At 39.1% G+C, this 17,813-nt stretch overlaps 1 protein-coding gene across 1 annotated transcript in view; it reads right to left on the bottom strand.

The window, feature by feature from the left end:
- Positions 1–16,813: 16,813 nt before the first annotated feature.
- The window catches only part of TPO (thyroid peroxidase), an 83,665-nt gene continuing 82,665 nt past the window's right edge, over positions 16,814–17,813 (bottom strand). The window contains exon 16 of the mRNA XM_039531384.1: positions 16,814–16,852. Coding sequence (XP_039387318.1) covers positions 16,814–16,852 — 39 coding nt within the window. The remainder of the gene's footprint in view (positions 16,853–17,813) is intronic.

The following is a 17,813-nucleotide window of genomic DNA, read 5'->3' as shown; positions in this document are numbered from 1 at the left end:
CAATACAGGATTAATATACAGCTCTTTGTGATGGGTCCACATAGACACTTATAAAGTGTTTATAAACTATCATGCATAAAAGATTATTATTTGATCAATATTTTATTTTGGAAATAAAAATATACTAAATAGATAGCAAGTCAAAATGGAGATCTTTACCATAAAAATAAGATACTGCGATTTATTAATGAGTCCATGTGTTGCTTTAAAAAAAAAATAGAAACCACATTTAGTTGTTTAGATGGATTAATCTTTTGTCCCTTGTTTTGGGTCTCAGCTCTGAACCTTGGCAAGATAAGAAAATCTCTGTCTGGTAATTTCCTCTGAGAGCAGATCCTAGACATTTCCAATCTCATCTGTCTTATACTAGACCTTTGCTTCAACTGGAATCATTGTGAATTAGTATTCTGTATACAAGACAAATACAGGGCAGGGGCAGGAAAGCTCAAGTTTAGTGCATATGGCACAAGTAATACTTACACAAGTCTTTAGGGACAGTGAGCTATATTTTTCTGCTCCAAGCTGAAAGATAAACTGTACCTACAGAAAATAAATTAGTATATCATTTAGATTGCTACACGCTACAAGCCAAATTCTGATCTCACTTACCCAACTGACTCCAGTAGAGTTCCTGGAGTAAATGACAGCAGACTGTGACTCTATTAGTCTGCTTTAAAAGAACACAGGGTACTCATAATTTGAGAGTTTTAATTTTTGGTTTCTTATTCTATATTATTTGTACTACAAAGCTAGAAGTTTAAAACTCCTGATAATTTTGTCTCTTTTGAATTGGCAAATGCTGATTCTTATGGACAGCAATACGCTGTTCTCACTCCCCAATTTACTTTTTGTTTTTGTTGCATAAGCAATGTAATTGGAAGGTTGTTTGCTAGTGAACTATGCTGGATTTACTTCTCTAAGTGAAGCAGAAGAGTACAAAATTAAAACTAGAAGGCCTACGCCTGCTCCCACTAAGGTGAGTGACAAAATTCATATTGAGGCCATGTGAGCAGAATAAGTCCATTTCTCCTTTTTCTTTTGTGTGGTGATAGGGGAACAGCGAAAGAACCTAAGAACGACCTACTGGGTCAGAGGAAAGGTCCATCTATCCCAGTATCCTGTCTTCCAACAGTGGCCAATGCCAGGTGTCCCAGAGGCAGGGCCTGCTCCAGTCACCAGCATTCCAAGCTGGTGCTTGGGGCGGCAATGTGCAAAGGGCGGCAGTCCCTGTTGTTTTGCCCCCAAGCAGCACGCTGAATTGCCGCCGTGGGCGGCGGGACCAGTCTGTGCACCGTTAGGACAGCAGGCGCGTTTCCGCGGTAGCGGCAATTCGGCGGCAGCTTCTATGTTTAGCTGTCTGCGGTGGCTTCAGCTAAACATACAAGCTGCCGCCGAATTGCCGCCGCCGCAGAAACCCACCTGCCGCCCTAAGGGCACATGGACTGCCCCCGCTGCCCATGACAACAATTCATCGCGCTGCTTGGGGAGGCAAAAACTGTAGAGCCGGCCCTGCCCAGAGGGAATGAACAGAACAGGTAACTATCCAGTGATCCATCCCCTGTTCTCCATTCCCAGCTTCTGGCAAACAGAGGCCAGGGACACCATCCCTGTCCATCCTGGCTAATAGCCATTGATGGACCTATCCTCTATGAATTTATCTAGTTCTTTTTTGAACCCTGTAATAGTCTTGGCCTTCACAACATCCTCTGGCAAACAGTTCCACAGATTGACTCTGCATAGTATGAAAAAATACTTCCTTTTGTTTGTTCGTTTTAAACTTGCTGCCTATTAATTTCATTTGGTGACACCTAGTTCTTGTGTTCTGAGAAGGAGAAAATAACACTTCCTGATTTCCTTTCTCCATACCCGTCATGATTTTATAGATCTCTATAATATCTCCCCTTAGTTGTCTCTTTTCCAAGCTGAAAAGTCCCAGTCTTATTAATCTCTCCTCATATGGAAGCTGTTCCATATCCCCAATCATTTTTGCTGTACCTTTTCCAATTCTAATATATCTTTTTTGAGATGGGGCATCTGCACACAGTACTCAAGATGTGGGTGTACCATGGATTTATATAGCAGCAATATGATATTTTCTGTCTTATTATTTATCCCTTTCTTAATGATTCCCAACAGTATGTTTGCTTTTTTGACTGCCACTGCATATTGAGTGGATGTTTTCAGAGAACTATCCACAATGACCCCAAGATCTCTTTCTTGAATGGTAACAGCTAATTTAGACCCCATCGTTTTATATGTATAGTTGGGATTATGGTTTCCAATGGGCACTATTTTTCATTTATCAACGCAATGGTGTCATTACAGTTGGATCTTAAGTTCAGAGAAGAGGGGGTAGCCATATTAATGGCTGTGACACCTCCACAATGAGCATAGATTGGGTAATCACCTGTGATGTGCCGGACAGTTTGCACCACCATTCAAGATAGAGTGGCCTATTAACACCTCTGCAGTCACAGGACAAACAAAAGGGGTTAGTGGGTTACAGATTGTTTTAATAAGCCATACATCTAGTGTCTCTGTTCAGTCCATGGTTTTTAGTGTCAGCAGAGTTATGAATTTAAGCTCCCAGGCCACTCTACCATGAATGGTCCCTTAGAATATTTGCTAACTACTTATGCTAAACAACTTATTCCACCTTACATTTAGCTGTTATGCTCGGAGTACCTTTCCAAGACCTGAGGAAGAGCACTGTGTGCATCAAAAGCTTGTATGTCTCACCACCAGAAGTTGGTCCACTAAAAGATATTACCTTAGCCATCTTGTCTCTAATATCCTGGGGCCAACATGACTACAACTACACTGGTCCTCTCAAAGTAAGGGTTACTTACATCTTTAAGTTGAACGGACTTTTGCCTATAATTCACTAGTCATCTTTATGGTATGTTAATAACTTAATTGGAAGTTGCTGTCTTTTAAAGAGCTTCCAAGTTTTATGCATCTCATGTAACACTCACACCTTTAGCAGCTCTTTTCTGGCCTCTCCCCAGCACAACTGCCCCAACTATTCCCTGCAGTCAGTCCCCAGCCATCAGTTGACACCCCCAAGCTATCAACTGGGTGAAGGGTGTCAGCTATCTCTTCCAGCTGGAGGTTATTCCCTCACTGCTTGATGCAGGGCATGGGAAAGGAAATCAGTGACATTCCACCATCCATGATAAATGGCGAAGAGCTGCAGAAAATTTAGCAGCTATATCACAGTGGGCAAACTAAGGCAATAATGTGAGGATTTGAATGCTATGAATATTCACGTCGAAAAGTCCTATTTTCTGTGATGTTAGTTAGCAATAGATTCACAGTGTTAGAGCAGTTTTAAAACAATTAGCAACTTTAAAGATTTTAGGGGGCATAATTCTGCTCAGTTTCCAACAGTAAGGTATTCCACAAATGGTTTACATGTTGTCCCCTCTGATTTTCACAGATGTTATGCTACTCACTTTGAGAAAAGTTTTGCCCTTGATCTTCTGATCCATGTAGCATGGGAGGCAGGTGTGTGGTAGCAGTTGGGTGGAAGGTTTCTAATCCTGAGCCATTGGGTCTGTATAGGACACAGTGGCTCACAGTGGGATCTGGAAGAAGCACTGTTTACCGCTGACCTAAGAAAGCAGCACATATGCACTTTCCCTCATCCCCCCCATCACCTTCTGACAGCAGTAGTATTAGGAATGGGCCATGACTCTCAAGCTGTCTGACTTTGGGGTATGGAGTGCCACCAACCATATTAGTCAAGTCTCCGCATGAAAGCTTGAACGCTTAAGACTCTGTCCTAGTCTGATCCTGTGTCTCCTTTAACCTTGTTGCCCTTTCTCTAGTGCACCTGTGTAGGACAGGACCAAATTTTGTCCCATGATTTATCAGTTAGTGCTGAACATAGATTATGACTGCCAAGGGTTACCTGACACCTACAGTTTGAAGAGAATTTCTGAGGTAAACAAAAGACAAATCATTTTCCATAAGAAACTTCAGTTGTGATTGCTTGATCTGAGGAAAATTAATTAAGGATGTATATAAGGTAGCAAAAATTGACAGTCATAATACGTCCTTGAAGCTATTTGGCAACACCATTTGTCACTGACAAAGCACTTTCACCAGTGGAAAAAACTTTCATGGTAAAGAATGAGCTGTTCACAAACTATTTGCAAAGAATAATTTACTTGCCCTTTTTCTGTTTATAAATTTTCAATTAGATTGATATTTATTAATTGTTTATTTGGAGAGGCTTTGGTCTGAAATCTTCTAAAGCTAATAACTAACATGAGCGAGAATTAGTTATAGTAACTCAAGTTTTCAATACTGAAAGGTGAAATCAATAGTTTGGATTAAAGTGGGTGCCCTTTCATAAAGCCTAAATCCCATTAACTTTAGAAGGAATTATGCTCAATTGTCACTTATTTTGTTCCATTGTTACTATCCACCAAAAAAAAAAAAGACATTTATATGTCTTCTCAGGCTGGAATATACTTTTTTTTGCACTGCTATAGTTATTCCAATGTAGCTACTCTAATGCCTCTATTATAGATGCACTGCACTGATATAAAAAGACAATTTTCAGTGGGCTAGTCTTCTGAAAGGTATTTAGGTGCCTAAAGAGGAAAGCAGGCACCTACTGCTAATTCAAAAATGCCTAGGTACTTTTGAGAACCAAACTGGATGCCTATCTTCAACTTTAGGCATCTAAATACCTTTGAAAATCTTGCCCTAAGTCACTTTTGAATATGGACTTCACTCTTAAGTCACTTAGATGCTTTTGAAAATTTTATCCAAAGCCTCAGTTTCCAAGTCTTTTCTCCTCAATCACTTTCATAGTTCTTTTCCTACTGCTCCGTCGCCACATACTAATTCCTATCTCTTCTAAAAGCACGTCTTCCACAATGCCCATGCACACTATTTTTGTATTAATATTGACAACATTAAAAAAAAAACAATCTTGAGATTATTGTCTTCTGGGATGTGGGCCAGATCCTCAACTGTTGTAAATGAGGCTAGCTGCATTGACTTCAGTGAAACTATACCAAGTTATTCCAGATGAGGATCTGCCCTCCTAAATAGGGTGACCAGACAGCAAGTGTGAAAAATTGGGATGGGGTAGAGGGTAGTAGGAGCCTGTATAAAAAAAAGCCCCAAATATTGGGACTCTCCCTATAAAATTGGGACATCTGGTCACCCTACTCCTAAAATATAGGCTCTTTGAGTACAAACAACTAATAAACAATAAATAAATATTTATAGAATAATATACTTTAGTCTATATATTGTGCTCTTGCTAACAACAACTATTATATTTTCTTAATCTGAGTAATAAAACTATGTAATTACTCCTATGTGCTCAGACAGAGTGAAAGTATATTCATTTGTTTGCTTTTCCTATACCTGTGGCAAAAAAGTTATGAATATCTTGCTTTATAGGACCCTTGAATACAAATGAAAATCATTATCATAAAAGGGCTAGCAAAATAGCAGATCATTAAGACAGGAATAAATCATAGAAGTTCCTAACTCTGGTAAGATACCTTATCTATTTAACAGTATAACATTGATCTGCTTTCTATCTTTTTAGCCATGTCTTTAAAAAGAAGCCTGAGAATTGTAGTTAGGCTGAAAGGTACAAACTTATTGCATGCATGGTCCTTCCACAGTACAGCTGCGTAAAATTTAAATTTTGCAGAACTTACATGGTTTTGATTTTTTGGTTAGAGACTAAAAATTCATTCCAATATTGTCAAACGTTCACCAAGATTTATAAACATTTTGAACTAACAAACAATTATATCTCAGCCTTGAAGAACCCTTTCATTATCTTTAGTTATATAACACCGAAAGAATGATGGATTGCTCATAGAATGAACAAAAAGAGCTGGCATTATAAAGTTTGGATCCTAAGGCCATTGTAGTCAACTGACGCCCTTCTGTTGGCTTTAATGGCCTTTGAATTGCTTCCTGAGTTTATACTTGAAGCAAAGACTGAGTGTAATAAGCAGTAAAGGGATAGGAAAGAATATTGTTATTATTAATAAAATAATGAATAGTAATAACACCTAGCTCTTATTTAGCACTTTTTATTAGAAGATCACTTTGAAAAGGAGGTCAGTATCACTATCCCTATTTTATAATGAGCCACAGCGAGGTGTAGGGATTTGAACAAGGTCACCGAACAAACCAGGGGCAAAGCTGGGAATAAAACCCAGCTCCTCTGAGTCTCAGTTGAGTACTTTTTCCACTGGGCCATGCCACATAGGTCACATGGTTGCTCTGTTTTGGCACATGTGCATATTGATGATTTTATAAAGATATTTTAAAAATATAAATTGTATATTTAATTTAAAAACTTGGATTGATTTTTTGTTTCACATTGAAAGTATGCTAAACTGCTCATACATGAAAGTAAGATCAATTTGTCACTTTCAAATTAGTTTCTCTTTGTTACCCCAAAGTCAAAGCAACACTTAGGAGTTGCAAACACAGCTAGATCAAAGGTGGAGGAAAGGGGCCTTGTCCTGTGAAGCACTGATCACCTCTGTAGAATAACTCAGCATCACCAGCTCCTGTTCACTTCTGTCATAAACAGATAGTAAGGGTTAAGGTCTCTTTTACCTGTAAAGGGTTAACAAGCTGAGGAACACCTGACCAGAGGACCAATCAAGGGACAAGATAATTTCAAATCTCTGTGGAGGGAAGGCTTTGTCTGTGTCCTTTGTTTGGATTGCCGCTCTCTCTTTGGATCTAAGAGAGGCCAGACATATTCTTCAAGTTCTCCAAGGTTTCCTGAAGTATTTTCTTCTATTCAGTATAGTGAGTATTAGAAGGCGGTTTAGTCTTATAATTGATTTCTACATTTGCAATTGTGTGTTTGCTGAAGAAATATCTTTATTTCTGTTTGCTGTTACTTTGATTATTCTGAGGGGGGGAGGGGGGAAAGCCTCTCCAGGCTTCTAAGTTAGACCCTGTATTTTTTCATCCTGGTAATACAGAGATAGTGTACTTTTTTCTTTCTTTAATAAAATCTTTTCTTTTAGAACCTGAGTGATTTCTTCCCGTGTTTGGATTTTCAGGGGAAGGGAAGGGGGAAAAGTGAATCCCTCTTTGTTTGATTCAAGGAGTTTGAATCAAGGTATCTCTCCCAAGGACAAGGGGAGGGGGAAGAAGGTGGGGGGAATGGATTATTTCCCTTTGTGTTAAGATCCAAGGAAGTTGGGATCTGTGTTCCCCAGGGAAAGTTTGGGGGAACAGGGAGTGTACTAGACACTGGAATTTCTAGTTGGTGGCAGCTTTACCAGATCTAAACTAGGATTTAAGTTTAGAGGAGTCCATGCAGGTCCCCATCTTGTGGACGCTAAAGTTCAAAGTGGGGAATAAACCTATGACAACTTCACTGGGCCTTGAGCTTCAACTTCAATTTGGAGGAAGAGCACAACATCTAACAAGACTGGACCCTGCATTTGGTGGACAAAACCCACTAAATTCTGAATATTGGGGAACTAATCACTACTGAGGTGTTACTCTCTGTTGCACAGGAATAACATGATTGGTTAAGGTGTTTTTGAAGAATTCTCACTCGTGGAAGTACTGCTAATTGCTTCTTAAAGCAGTTACTAATTTACTAGCAACCTTGTATCGGAGACCAATGAGTCTATCTGGGAAGGAAAAAATGTTAAAGGGGGAGGATCAACAACAACAAGAACAAATAGAAGCCTTCTCTCACCCACTAGAATAAGTAAATAGTCAAGTCTTGTACTTTTTTCCCCTTAATGGATGTGGGTTTAGTCTGTAGCCATATGAATAGACACATGACGTGTTGGGGAACAGTCAATACCAATCTATTAGAATTCTTTAAGGGAGTCATCAATTATGTGAATAATGGTAATCCAGACAATACAGAACACTTGGATTTTAAGAAAGCCTTTGACAAGGACCACACCAAAGACCTTGAAGGAAACTAAGTAGGCATGGGATAAGAGGGAAGGAAAAATAGGAAACAAATGGTAGGAAAAAATGGTCAGATTTCACAATGGAAAGAGTTGAACAGTGGTGTCCACCAAAGATCTGTCCTGGGACCTGTGCTGTTCATCGTATTCTTATTGATTTGGAAAAGGCACTAAACAGTGAAGTCGCAAAATCTGAAGATGAATTATTCAAGATAGTTATGTCCAAAACAGATTGCAAAGATCTCACAAAATTGGGTGATTGGGAAACACATTGGCAGATGAAATTCAATGTTGCTAAGTTCAAAGTAATGAACATTGGAAAAAATAATCCTAACTGTACATATACAATAATGGGTTCTATATTAGCTGTTACCACTGCTGCCATATGAAGAGAGACTAAAAAAAACATAGGGCTGTTCATCTTAGAAAAGAGATGATGGTGAGGTGGGGGGAGGGGAGGAATGATAGAGGACTATAAAACAATGAATAGTGTGGGAAAACTGAATAGATAAAATGTTTCCCACAATTCAAAAACGAGAGGGTCACCTGATGGAATTAATAGGCAGCAGATTTAATATAAACAAAAGAAGTTCTTTTTCACACAGCACACAACTAACCTGTAGAACTTATTGCCATGGGATGTTGTGATATCCAAACATATAACTGGGTTCAAAAAGAAAAACTGGATACATTCATGGAGGATAGGTCCAGAGATTTTTTCATTAGCCAAGATGGTCAAGGATTCAACCCCATGCTTGGGGTGACCCTAATTCACTGGAGTGGAAGATGGGTGGATCACTCAATAATTGCCCTGTTCTATACACTCTCTCTGAAACTCTGGTACAGGCCACTATTGGAGACAGGATACTGGGCAAGACAGAGTGCAGTCTGACCCAGTATGGCAGCTGTCATAGGTTTCACCCCCACTCTGGACTTTAGAGTACAGATATGAGGACCTGCATGTGAACCCCTAAACTGAATTACTAGCTTAGATCTCATTTTGCTGCCACCATCCAAATGTTTGAGTCATGTGGAAAACTTTGTCTTCCCCCAAAAAACCTTCCCCTCCCTAGGTAGCCTTGAGAGACTCCTCCACCAATTCCCTGGTGAACACTGATCCAAAGCCCTTGGATCTTAAAACAAGGAAGAATTACTCCTCCCCCTCCCTTTTCCCCCCCAACAATCCCTGGAGAGTCCAGATCCAATCCCCTTGGATCTAAAAAACACGGGAAAAAATCAATCAGGTTCTTAAAAAGAAGGCTTTTAATTAAAGAAAAGAAAAGTAAAAGAAAAAAAAAAACCTCTGGGAGATAGCATACAAGCTGATCTCACAGACAACAGATTTAAAACACAGAGGATGTTCCCCTGGGCAAAAACCTTAGTATACACAAGAATACCCAAATCTGATTATTCCCCTAATTGCACAAAGACAAGTTATAGAAGAAAATAAACATAAACTTACATATTCTTTTCTAAAACTTACTACTCTGATAAGAGGCGGGTTCCTTGATCTTTTTCACTCTGACTGAAACTGAAACTGACTTTAAACAAAGGAAACTTCCCTCCTTTCTTTTGAAACATCTTGTTCCCCCATTGGTTCCTCTGGTCAGGTGTCAGCTAGGCTAGGTGAACTTCTTAACCCTTTACACGTAAAAGAGGCATTAACCCTTAACTATCTATTTATGACAGCAGCTCTTATGTTCTTATGAATTGGTACACTGCACAGCATGGGAAAACTACTTAGGTGGTGCACCTCTGAATGGTTCAAAGCACAACCCAAATGGGGACTGCTTGTCTGCTGTCATGTGGGAAGTGCTAAAGGAAAGAGCAGATGGCAGGGCTGGATGAGGACAGGGCTGGTGAACCTGCTGCGGGAACAATTCTTTTAGTGGGGGTGCTGAGAACCATTGAACCAAACTGCAAACCCTGTATATAATGGAAACCACTTAGAGTCAGGGGGTGCTGCAGCACTCCTAATTCCAGCACCTAGGGCTGGTGGAACCTAAGTAACTGCACTGCTCACACTTTCTTTGCACTTCCTGTTGCTGCAGGAAAGGTTGTGGAGCTGCACCATTGGGAATCAGTGGCTTCAAGTCACAATTTGGCTGCAAAACTCATTTTTGTTTTGTGAGTTTTAAATGGTGTATTATTCTTGTAAACTCCATGATAAAATATTAATGTGTGTAGCAGGGCTGTGATCAACACATTTATTCACTTCTTGCAACATCCATCAAAATGCAAACCTATCCAAAAATATAACTACTAGGAGGCTGACTCTAAATCAGCAATCACATCCACATCATCATCCTTACTTTTCAATTATTCAAACATTCTCATTGATTTACCTTTCACTTTTATTTTTTAGTGTTTTGGAAGGGATGAGTACAAGCTCTTGAAAATTATTCCTGCATATGTCAATCTTTGTAGAGCCTGCGAATGATCAGATGCTAGCAGTGCTTTCTTTTAAAACAGAAATTATATAGAAGCATTAAAACCAAGTGCAAATACAGCATATTGTACTGGGTTATATCCCTGGGAGAAATATCTTTAAGGGAAGATATGCCTGCAATTTAATAAGCCAGAACAGTTTATGGTTGATTTAAAAAATATTTTTCATAGCCCAATTTAAATATAATATATATAAACATTTGTATATAAATTACCTTGGAAATCTCCCTTACACACATGGGAAAATATGAAATGGACTATTTTCCACCAAAATCCTGGAGGTCCTCTGTCTTCATTACAGAACCCTCTGGATATAGCTGTGTTGCAAACTGTGTTCTTACAGGAATCTATGTATTGTGTACAGGCAGCCTCTCATAACTGATCTGTGACCCTGGCATAAACCAGAAAGAAAATAAAAAAGCATGGTTTGGGCTTCAGTTTTGAGCCTGGATCTAATCACCACTGAAGTCAAATATAAATTAGATATATGTAAGATCAGAATTAGGGTCTTTGTGTTTTTTTCCTTTGGTTTAGAGAATTTTCCAACTTAAAGTTTAAAGCTGTAATGGAAAAGGGCAGGGGAAAATGCATGAACTCGCTTTAGAGGATTTCTTCATCATCTTGCTTGTCACATGCAGTCTTATTTGCAAAGAGAACTCAACAACATTATACTTCAGTTGTATGCAATAACATTTTCGCTAACAGTCAGCTCAATTGGAGCAGCTCCCATGACACACAAGGGGGAACTGCACTGTGTACATGGAAAATGGCATATAAATTTTGTTTTCTAATGTAACAGAATTTGCACATTCTGAAGATTAATGTTGACATAAGAGATACTGTAACCAACTAAGCACTCTGATGTAAAGATAACAGACATATTGTGCCAGTTATAATTTTAAAACCAAAATGCCTGATTAAAGGACGACAGTAATTGACAATATTTTTAAGTTAGTGAAAGCTAGCTGTTACTCAAAAAAGCACAGGTGAGAAACTGCAGATCTTTGGATCTCACTAGACTCTACAGCGTGATTGTGCTTCCTTTTGTGCCAGATTAAGGCCTGGCCTAGAAGGGTGTGATATCACTGAAGACAGGAGAGATGCACCGATTTAGGGCAGGGATGACTCCCTACTTTACTGAGATTTGCATTTATCCCTTTCTCTCTCTGATTGATTGTGACATACCAGGATGAGTCACCGTGTCACTCTAGCCCCATAACCTGGGGGGCCCTTTACAATACCTTGCAGCTATAGCCTTCAACCTGGACTGCTCCCAAACAGCCTCCAGCATGTAAGTCACTCCCAGCAATGTCTGTGTGCGCTGCAGCCAGCCAGCCATACCGTGGCTCTTACCAGCCTTAAATATTACCACAGGTTGACTCCAAAACACTCCCAGTCTCAGATATCCCCCAGAAATGTATGTTCTGTACTGACCAGCCCTCTCCTGGGCAGTACAAACATATTAAGTCCATTATTCCTTTAAGGGAATAATATGCATACAACTTGTTATCCCAAATGGAGTTACCCAGATGCTTGAACTTGAACACACTGAATTAGATAAAACAATAAAACAATTTCATTAACTTTAAAAAGAAAGATTTTAAGTGCTTATAAGTAACAAATCATAAAAGTAAAAAATGATTACAAGAAAAATAAAGACTAAACACTTACTGATGACTAACTTAAACTACATTAGATTCAAAGCAAAGTTTTCTCACCACATGCTTTCAAGAGACTTAATGACCAAACCGTTTAGGTCAGGATCCCTTCCCTAGAGTCCAATGGCTGCTTCCTTTGTCTCTTCAGGTACAATAAATGCTGTGTCTGCCCCTTCTTTTTATAGTCCTGTTCCCCCTCTCAGAAGCATTTCCAGAAAGGCAACAGGCCCTCCTGTGTGGAAGGAAACTCCATGATGTTTCTTTGCTAAGATGTAGATTTTTGCCCCTGCCCTCTTTCCTGCCACAGAATGGACATTTAGCAGGTAATGGTCCATCAGCCTTGTTTACACCTGGCTGAGGCATCAGCTTGCCCTCTGTCTCTGAGGAACTGATTTGGCCACTTTCCAGACTTATCTGGAAAACATACTTTTAGTCATGGTATCAGCTTATGTTTATAACTTCACATATAACACTGCCACGTGCATTTTTGCCACATTACTGATCAGCAAGTTATGAGTTTTTAAATGATACCTCACAAAGCATATCTTAGACAAACATTATTACAGTAGTGTGTAGAGTGTGAACACAGAGGTATATTCTGTCACACTTGTACAGGGTCATCTTTAACTATCTTGCCAAAAGCAAACTTTGCATTGCTTTCTACTGTTCAACTTCCCTCTGACATATGCACCAAGTACAGACCCTCAAATGCACAAGTTAGCCCCTCAGAAAATAACAACACGTTACACCATTATCATATCCACTATGAGATCGGCAAGTCTTATCAGAAGCTCTGCAGGAATAAGCTCTTGACTGAAAAGTTTAATCTCTACTCTTCCCTTATTTCCAAAAGGGCTGGCAATCCTTAGTCCCTTTTGTGCGCTATTTATTCTCTATGCTGTCATTCCAATGTACTCTCCATTCCTGGTGAGATGCAAAGAATCTACTTCCTTCCTTTAATCCAGTATTGCCCCACTTTGTGACAATACAGGTCCCCCTCATATTTTTCTTCTCTTCTCCCCTCCCATGTATTTCTCCAATGCTCTTGACCTTTCCATCATCACATGGTCCATTCACAAAAATACTTGCACATTTAACCTCTTACCTCCTCTATTGTTTGGTCCAGGTCTTCACATGAGCTGGAAACCACTCTCCTCTCTATAGTCAGCAGCCTCCTTATTTCTGCTGATGAAGGCTCTTTCCGCTCCTTGTTCTCCTGCATTTCAATCTAGCCTTTGACAGTCTAGACCCTTCTATTCCCCTGAACTGTCTCTATAGCATTGCAGGCATCTCTGTTCTACCCCCCACCCACCCTGCCCCAATACCACTCCTCCTCTCTATCTCATACACACATTTCCTCTCCCAATGCTTAGTTTTTTACCACTGATGATAGAACAACAATCTTGGTGCCATGTTATGCAGAATGACATAATTTGCTTGTGCGTTATTTCTTTTTTAACACTTGTTCATTAAGCAAACACAATTAAATACATTAATATTTAGAGAGCATCCTCTATGCAAGCACCCCAGGATGTTGTACAAAGCCAATATAAAATGCATACAATAAAATATTAATAAACTATATTTTATTAAGAGCTTATTACATTTGCTATAAAAATTGGCACCAATTCTGAAGCTTTAGTGCAGGATGAAAATTAATCTCATAAATGAGCAGTAGAGATCGTTGAAACTACTATATTGCATCTGCAATATTACACACACAGACAATGGGTCTGGTTCACCTCTCATCAGTATAAATCCAGAGTAACTCAGCTTAAGTCAGTGAACTCAGCACTCCATGGCAGGAGGAGTAAAAAAAAAATCTAGGAGAGCCATCTAGTCACAAATGCACAGTCCTGAACTAAACCGCAACAACAAAAGCTGTGTTGATATTGTCAATTATATAGGTTGCAGGGGAGTGGGAAGGGGGGCAGAGGAGAGGAGGTGACTAACTTCCAAAATTGAACTGTTGCAAAACTTGAAAAAAAAAATTGAAACATTTCAAGTGTTTTTATTTATAACTCAGCTATTTTGAATGACACTTGCCATGGCGCTGTAAGATTTATCTTTATCATCCAAAAAACTCCTCCTTTAACAAAAATAGTTAAACACCTTTTTTGTTTAACAAGACAACCATAAGATATTTCATTACAACTGGTATGACCTTTGCGTGCAAATCACTCTTCCTGTAAGCTGAACATACAGCATGGTTACATTACTGTGAGGGTCTAGTAAGCAGGGGTGGCTCCAGGCCCCAGCATGCCAAGCACGTGCTTGGGGCGGCAAGCTGTGGGGGGCGCTCTGCCGGCGCTGCGAGGGCGGCAGGCAGGCTGCCTTCAGTGGCTTGCCTGCAGAGGGTCCGCTGGTCCCGCGGCTTTGGCGGATCTCCCGCAGGCACCTGTGTGAGGTCCGCTGAAGCCGCGGGACCAGCGGACCCTCCGTAGGCAAGCCGCCGAAGGCAGCCTGCCTGCCATGCTTGGGGCGGCAAAATGCTTAGAGCTGTCCCTGCTAGTAAGTCTTTACTACTTATGTGTGAACTGTGATTTTACAAAGGCTTATAACTTAACCAAATTTGGGTAGATTTGCACAGGGGACAGCATAAAACACATTCCTGACACAGAGGTCCACCCCCACCAAATTTCAAAACCTGGGTGCACTAGAACTTTTCAAAGAAAAGGTTGCCAGAATTTAATATGGGCAAAACAATGTATTTTCCCCTAGCTCCTCATTCTTTGAAGTGGCTGAACTGGTTGGGGGAAAATCCAACCCCCCTCAAAATCAGCCTGAAGCAGACACCTAGCATAGAAAATTTCAGCTCAAATGATTAAAGTCTGAGAAAGTTAAAAGGAACTGTAAACAGGGTCTTATAATGGGAAGTGTTGGGAAAGTTAAATAATAAGCAATGTCACCAGCCTCACCTATAATTTAAACAGTTTGATAGCGTTTCTTGATTTATGATAGTTCCACTATCTTCTTAAAGTAGGCAATATGAATTAGCTGTCAATAGTTCAACTTTATGGCAAATTGATCAACCACACAAGTCCTTAAAGAACATGCAGTTGAGTTTCCTTTCTATCGGATCTAGAGTTTAAGACGAGCAATAGTTATAGCAAAATTTAATAATTCTCTCCCTCTGATGAAGGTGAATTTGTCATTTCAAAGTGATAAATGGAGATCATTAGAGACTTCCTGTTATCTTGTAATGCCTTACAGTAAATCTGTATTACTACATAGTACATTGTGATTCTGCCTTATACTGCAGTAACATTATTCACCCATCCCTTTGACAATATGTTGTGATGTTGATGAAAGAGAAGGCAAGCAAAAATCTGAAGACCTAGTCTGGAAAATCTCATTGCTAGTCCCGTAAACAGTTTTGCATTAGCCACTGGCAGTGACAGTGACACAAATAGTTTGTCAATGAAATATCTTTGTGATTCTCAGTCGTTGCTGAATCTGTGTTGTCATTTGTTTTCTGCTGCCTGCATGCTTTCATGGTTCTATTTGTTCTTATGCCTTGGGAAAGTTATTTTTCCATGCACCCTGACAATTATGTCCTTTTTAACTGCTATATTCATAAGAAGCTGCTCTGGGTTTTTTTATAATCTACATTTGCCTGTTTGTTCAGTATTTCTTCTTGTTCTTCCAGATAAAGTATTTTTTTCTCTCGTGTTTCTTTGCAAATGAGAAATTAATATATAAAATACATCTTCTTGGGAGTGTCTGGTATTAGTCTAAAGGAGAGAGGAATATCTGAAAGGAGTAGCAGCAGAAGAAATAGTCTGATTTTCAGGGCAATAATGAAATAGTTAAAATTAGATCATCCGACAGCACTACAAATGAGATCTCTTTTTCCGAAAATGCAGTTAGAGTTGTCATTGATATGAAAAATATTCATAGACATTTTTGCAGGTGCTGTACACATGGGTAAGCTGCAAAGTCACCTTGAAAATTGTATAAATAGATAACCGGCATTAAGACATTGTGTCTTAAAAAATGAAGCTTGTGCAGGGATCACTAATTATGAATATCAGCAGAAAGGACAGTCAAAAATATTGCAACATCTTGGTCTAAGTGCAATTGTCATGTTTGAATCCTTATTTCCTAACACATAGATTCATTTTATTTACCTATTTCTAATTCCAGGACAGAGATTTTCAAATGAAGAAATTTTAAAATATCTAAGGGTTAGCATGTAAAAGAAGTACAATTAATTCAGATGAGTACCATGGAAGGAAATGACCATATTTTAAGTATCTATGCCAATGGCTAAACATGCAACATGTATAGATGGGATAAAATAAGAATAAATAAAATGGAGGAAGTATTTCTATTCTTATATTTCACTTAATAATATTCTAGAATTAAAAAAATACTGTTTCTGACTTCCTCTGTGTTTTCTCTTTACTAAAAGATGAAAATCATCTGTTTCAGACGTTCAGAAGCAAAATGTGATGCACTTTTGCAACAGATATTATCTCCAGGTTTAATTGCTTTAGTGGCACTATGAGAAAGGGGGTAGAATAAAATGAAACATCATTTGGAAGATGATATTAAATGGTGATATGTACTACCAAGAGTCTAAACAAATGTGTAATGCAGGATTGTAATAGTTATGGAAGATCTTTGTACCAAAAGTGCAGAACAGTCTGGCATAAATGTATCTGGATCATTCCAGCTGCTTCTTCATTAGCTCTTTTTTAAAAAAATTAAGTACAAAGAAGTACATTGTATCTGTTCATTATCTTCTAAAACATAGTAAAATAATTACATGCAGAGTAGTATCTGGGGACCATTGGCATGATCCTAAGAAGAAGAGAGAAAAGTTAACATTAATTTCACATCTAAATCTAGGCCCTGATTCAGCAAAACACTCATGCCCATACTAAAATGTGTTGCTTATTTGGGACTCTAGTGGCTTTCTTTAGAAGACCGTGGCTGATTAATGATAATAATGTTACAAGCTTTCATCTAAAAATTGCAAAGTGATTCTCATACTTTACAGATGATGGCCCTGATCTGCAATGGGCAAGGTGTTTGCTCTCATGGATCTGACTGCAGGTTAAGCGCCTATTTATTGTTCATGTATGGCAATGCCTTTGCTTCACCTTTGCTGAAAACCTCACCCATTCCTCTATCTCTTCTTGCCGTGGCTATTATAATTCCCTTTTGTATGGTGACCTAAAGTCCCTGTTACCCAATTTTTGCACAATAACACTGCCTGCTTTCTCATATGGACAAAGACTATGTATCATCCCTTATCTGAAAACAATTCTACTTCCCATTTATTTCTGGATCCATGGGTTTACTCCCGCCTATTGCTACCTTTCTGCTGATATCTCTGGGTCTCCTGTATCTAACATAAGCCTTCCTCCTCTGGCTCTTCCCAAGGAAAGGAAAAAAGGTTCAGCTGATGTTTAGTTTCAGGGGTGGGTGATACATTTTTCTTTATCTGAATTTATTTATTCATTCCTATTTCTGAGGCAAGAATTTTGTTTGCTTATTTATTTACATTTACTATTAAACTACAAGACAAGCATATGCTTAAAATTACTGAATGAAAGGGCCAGTACTAATGAGATGTAAGAAAGCCCCGCATACCTGCACACCTCTAAAGGTGCATACATTTTCTGCAGACCTCTAAAGATGTGCTACAAAACTTGCTAGCACATCCATTTTTCATGTCCTTAGCCTAAATATGAGCAGCTGGTCATATAAAAATGTCAAAGAGCAAACTACCAAACAGCACCCTCTGTTTTGTCAATGT

The sequence above is a fragment of the Mauremys reevesii genome, linkage group 3 (assembly GCF_016161935.1).
Source record: "Mauremys reevesii isolate NIE-2019 linkage group 3, ASM1616193v1, whole genome shotgun sequence".
NCBI lineage: Eukaryota > Metazoa > Chordata > Testudines > Geoemydidae > Mauremys > Mauremys reevesii.
The sequence above is the reverse complement of the archived record's forward strand: the minus strand, read 5'-3'. Positions and strand labels throughout refer to the sequence as shown.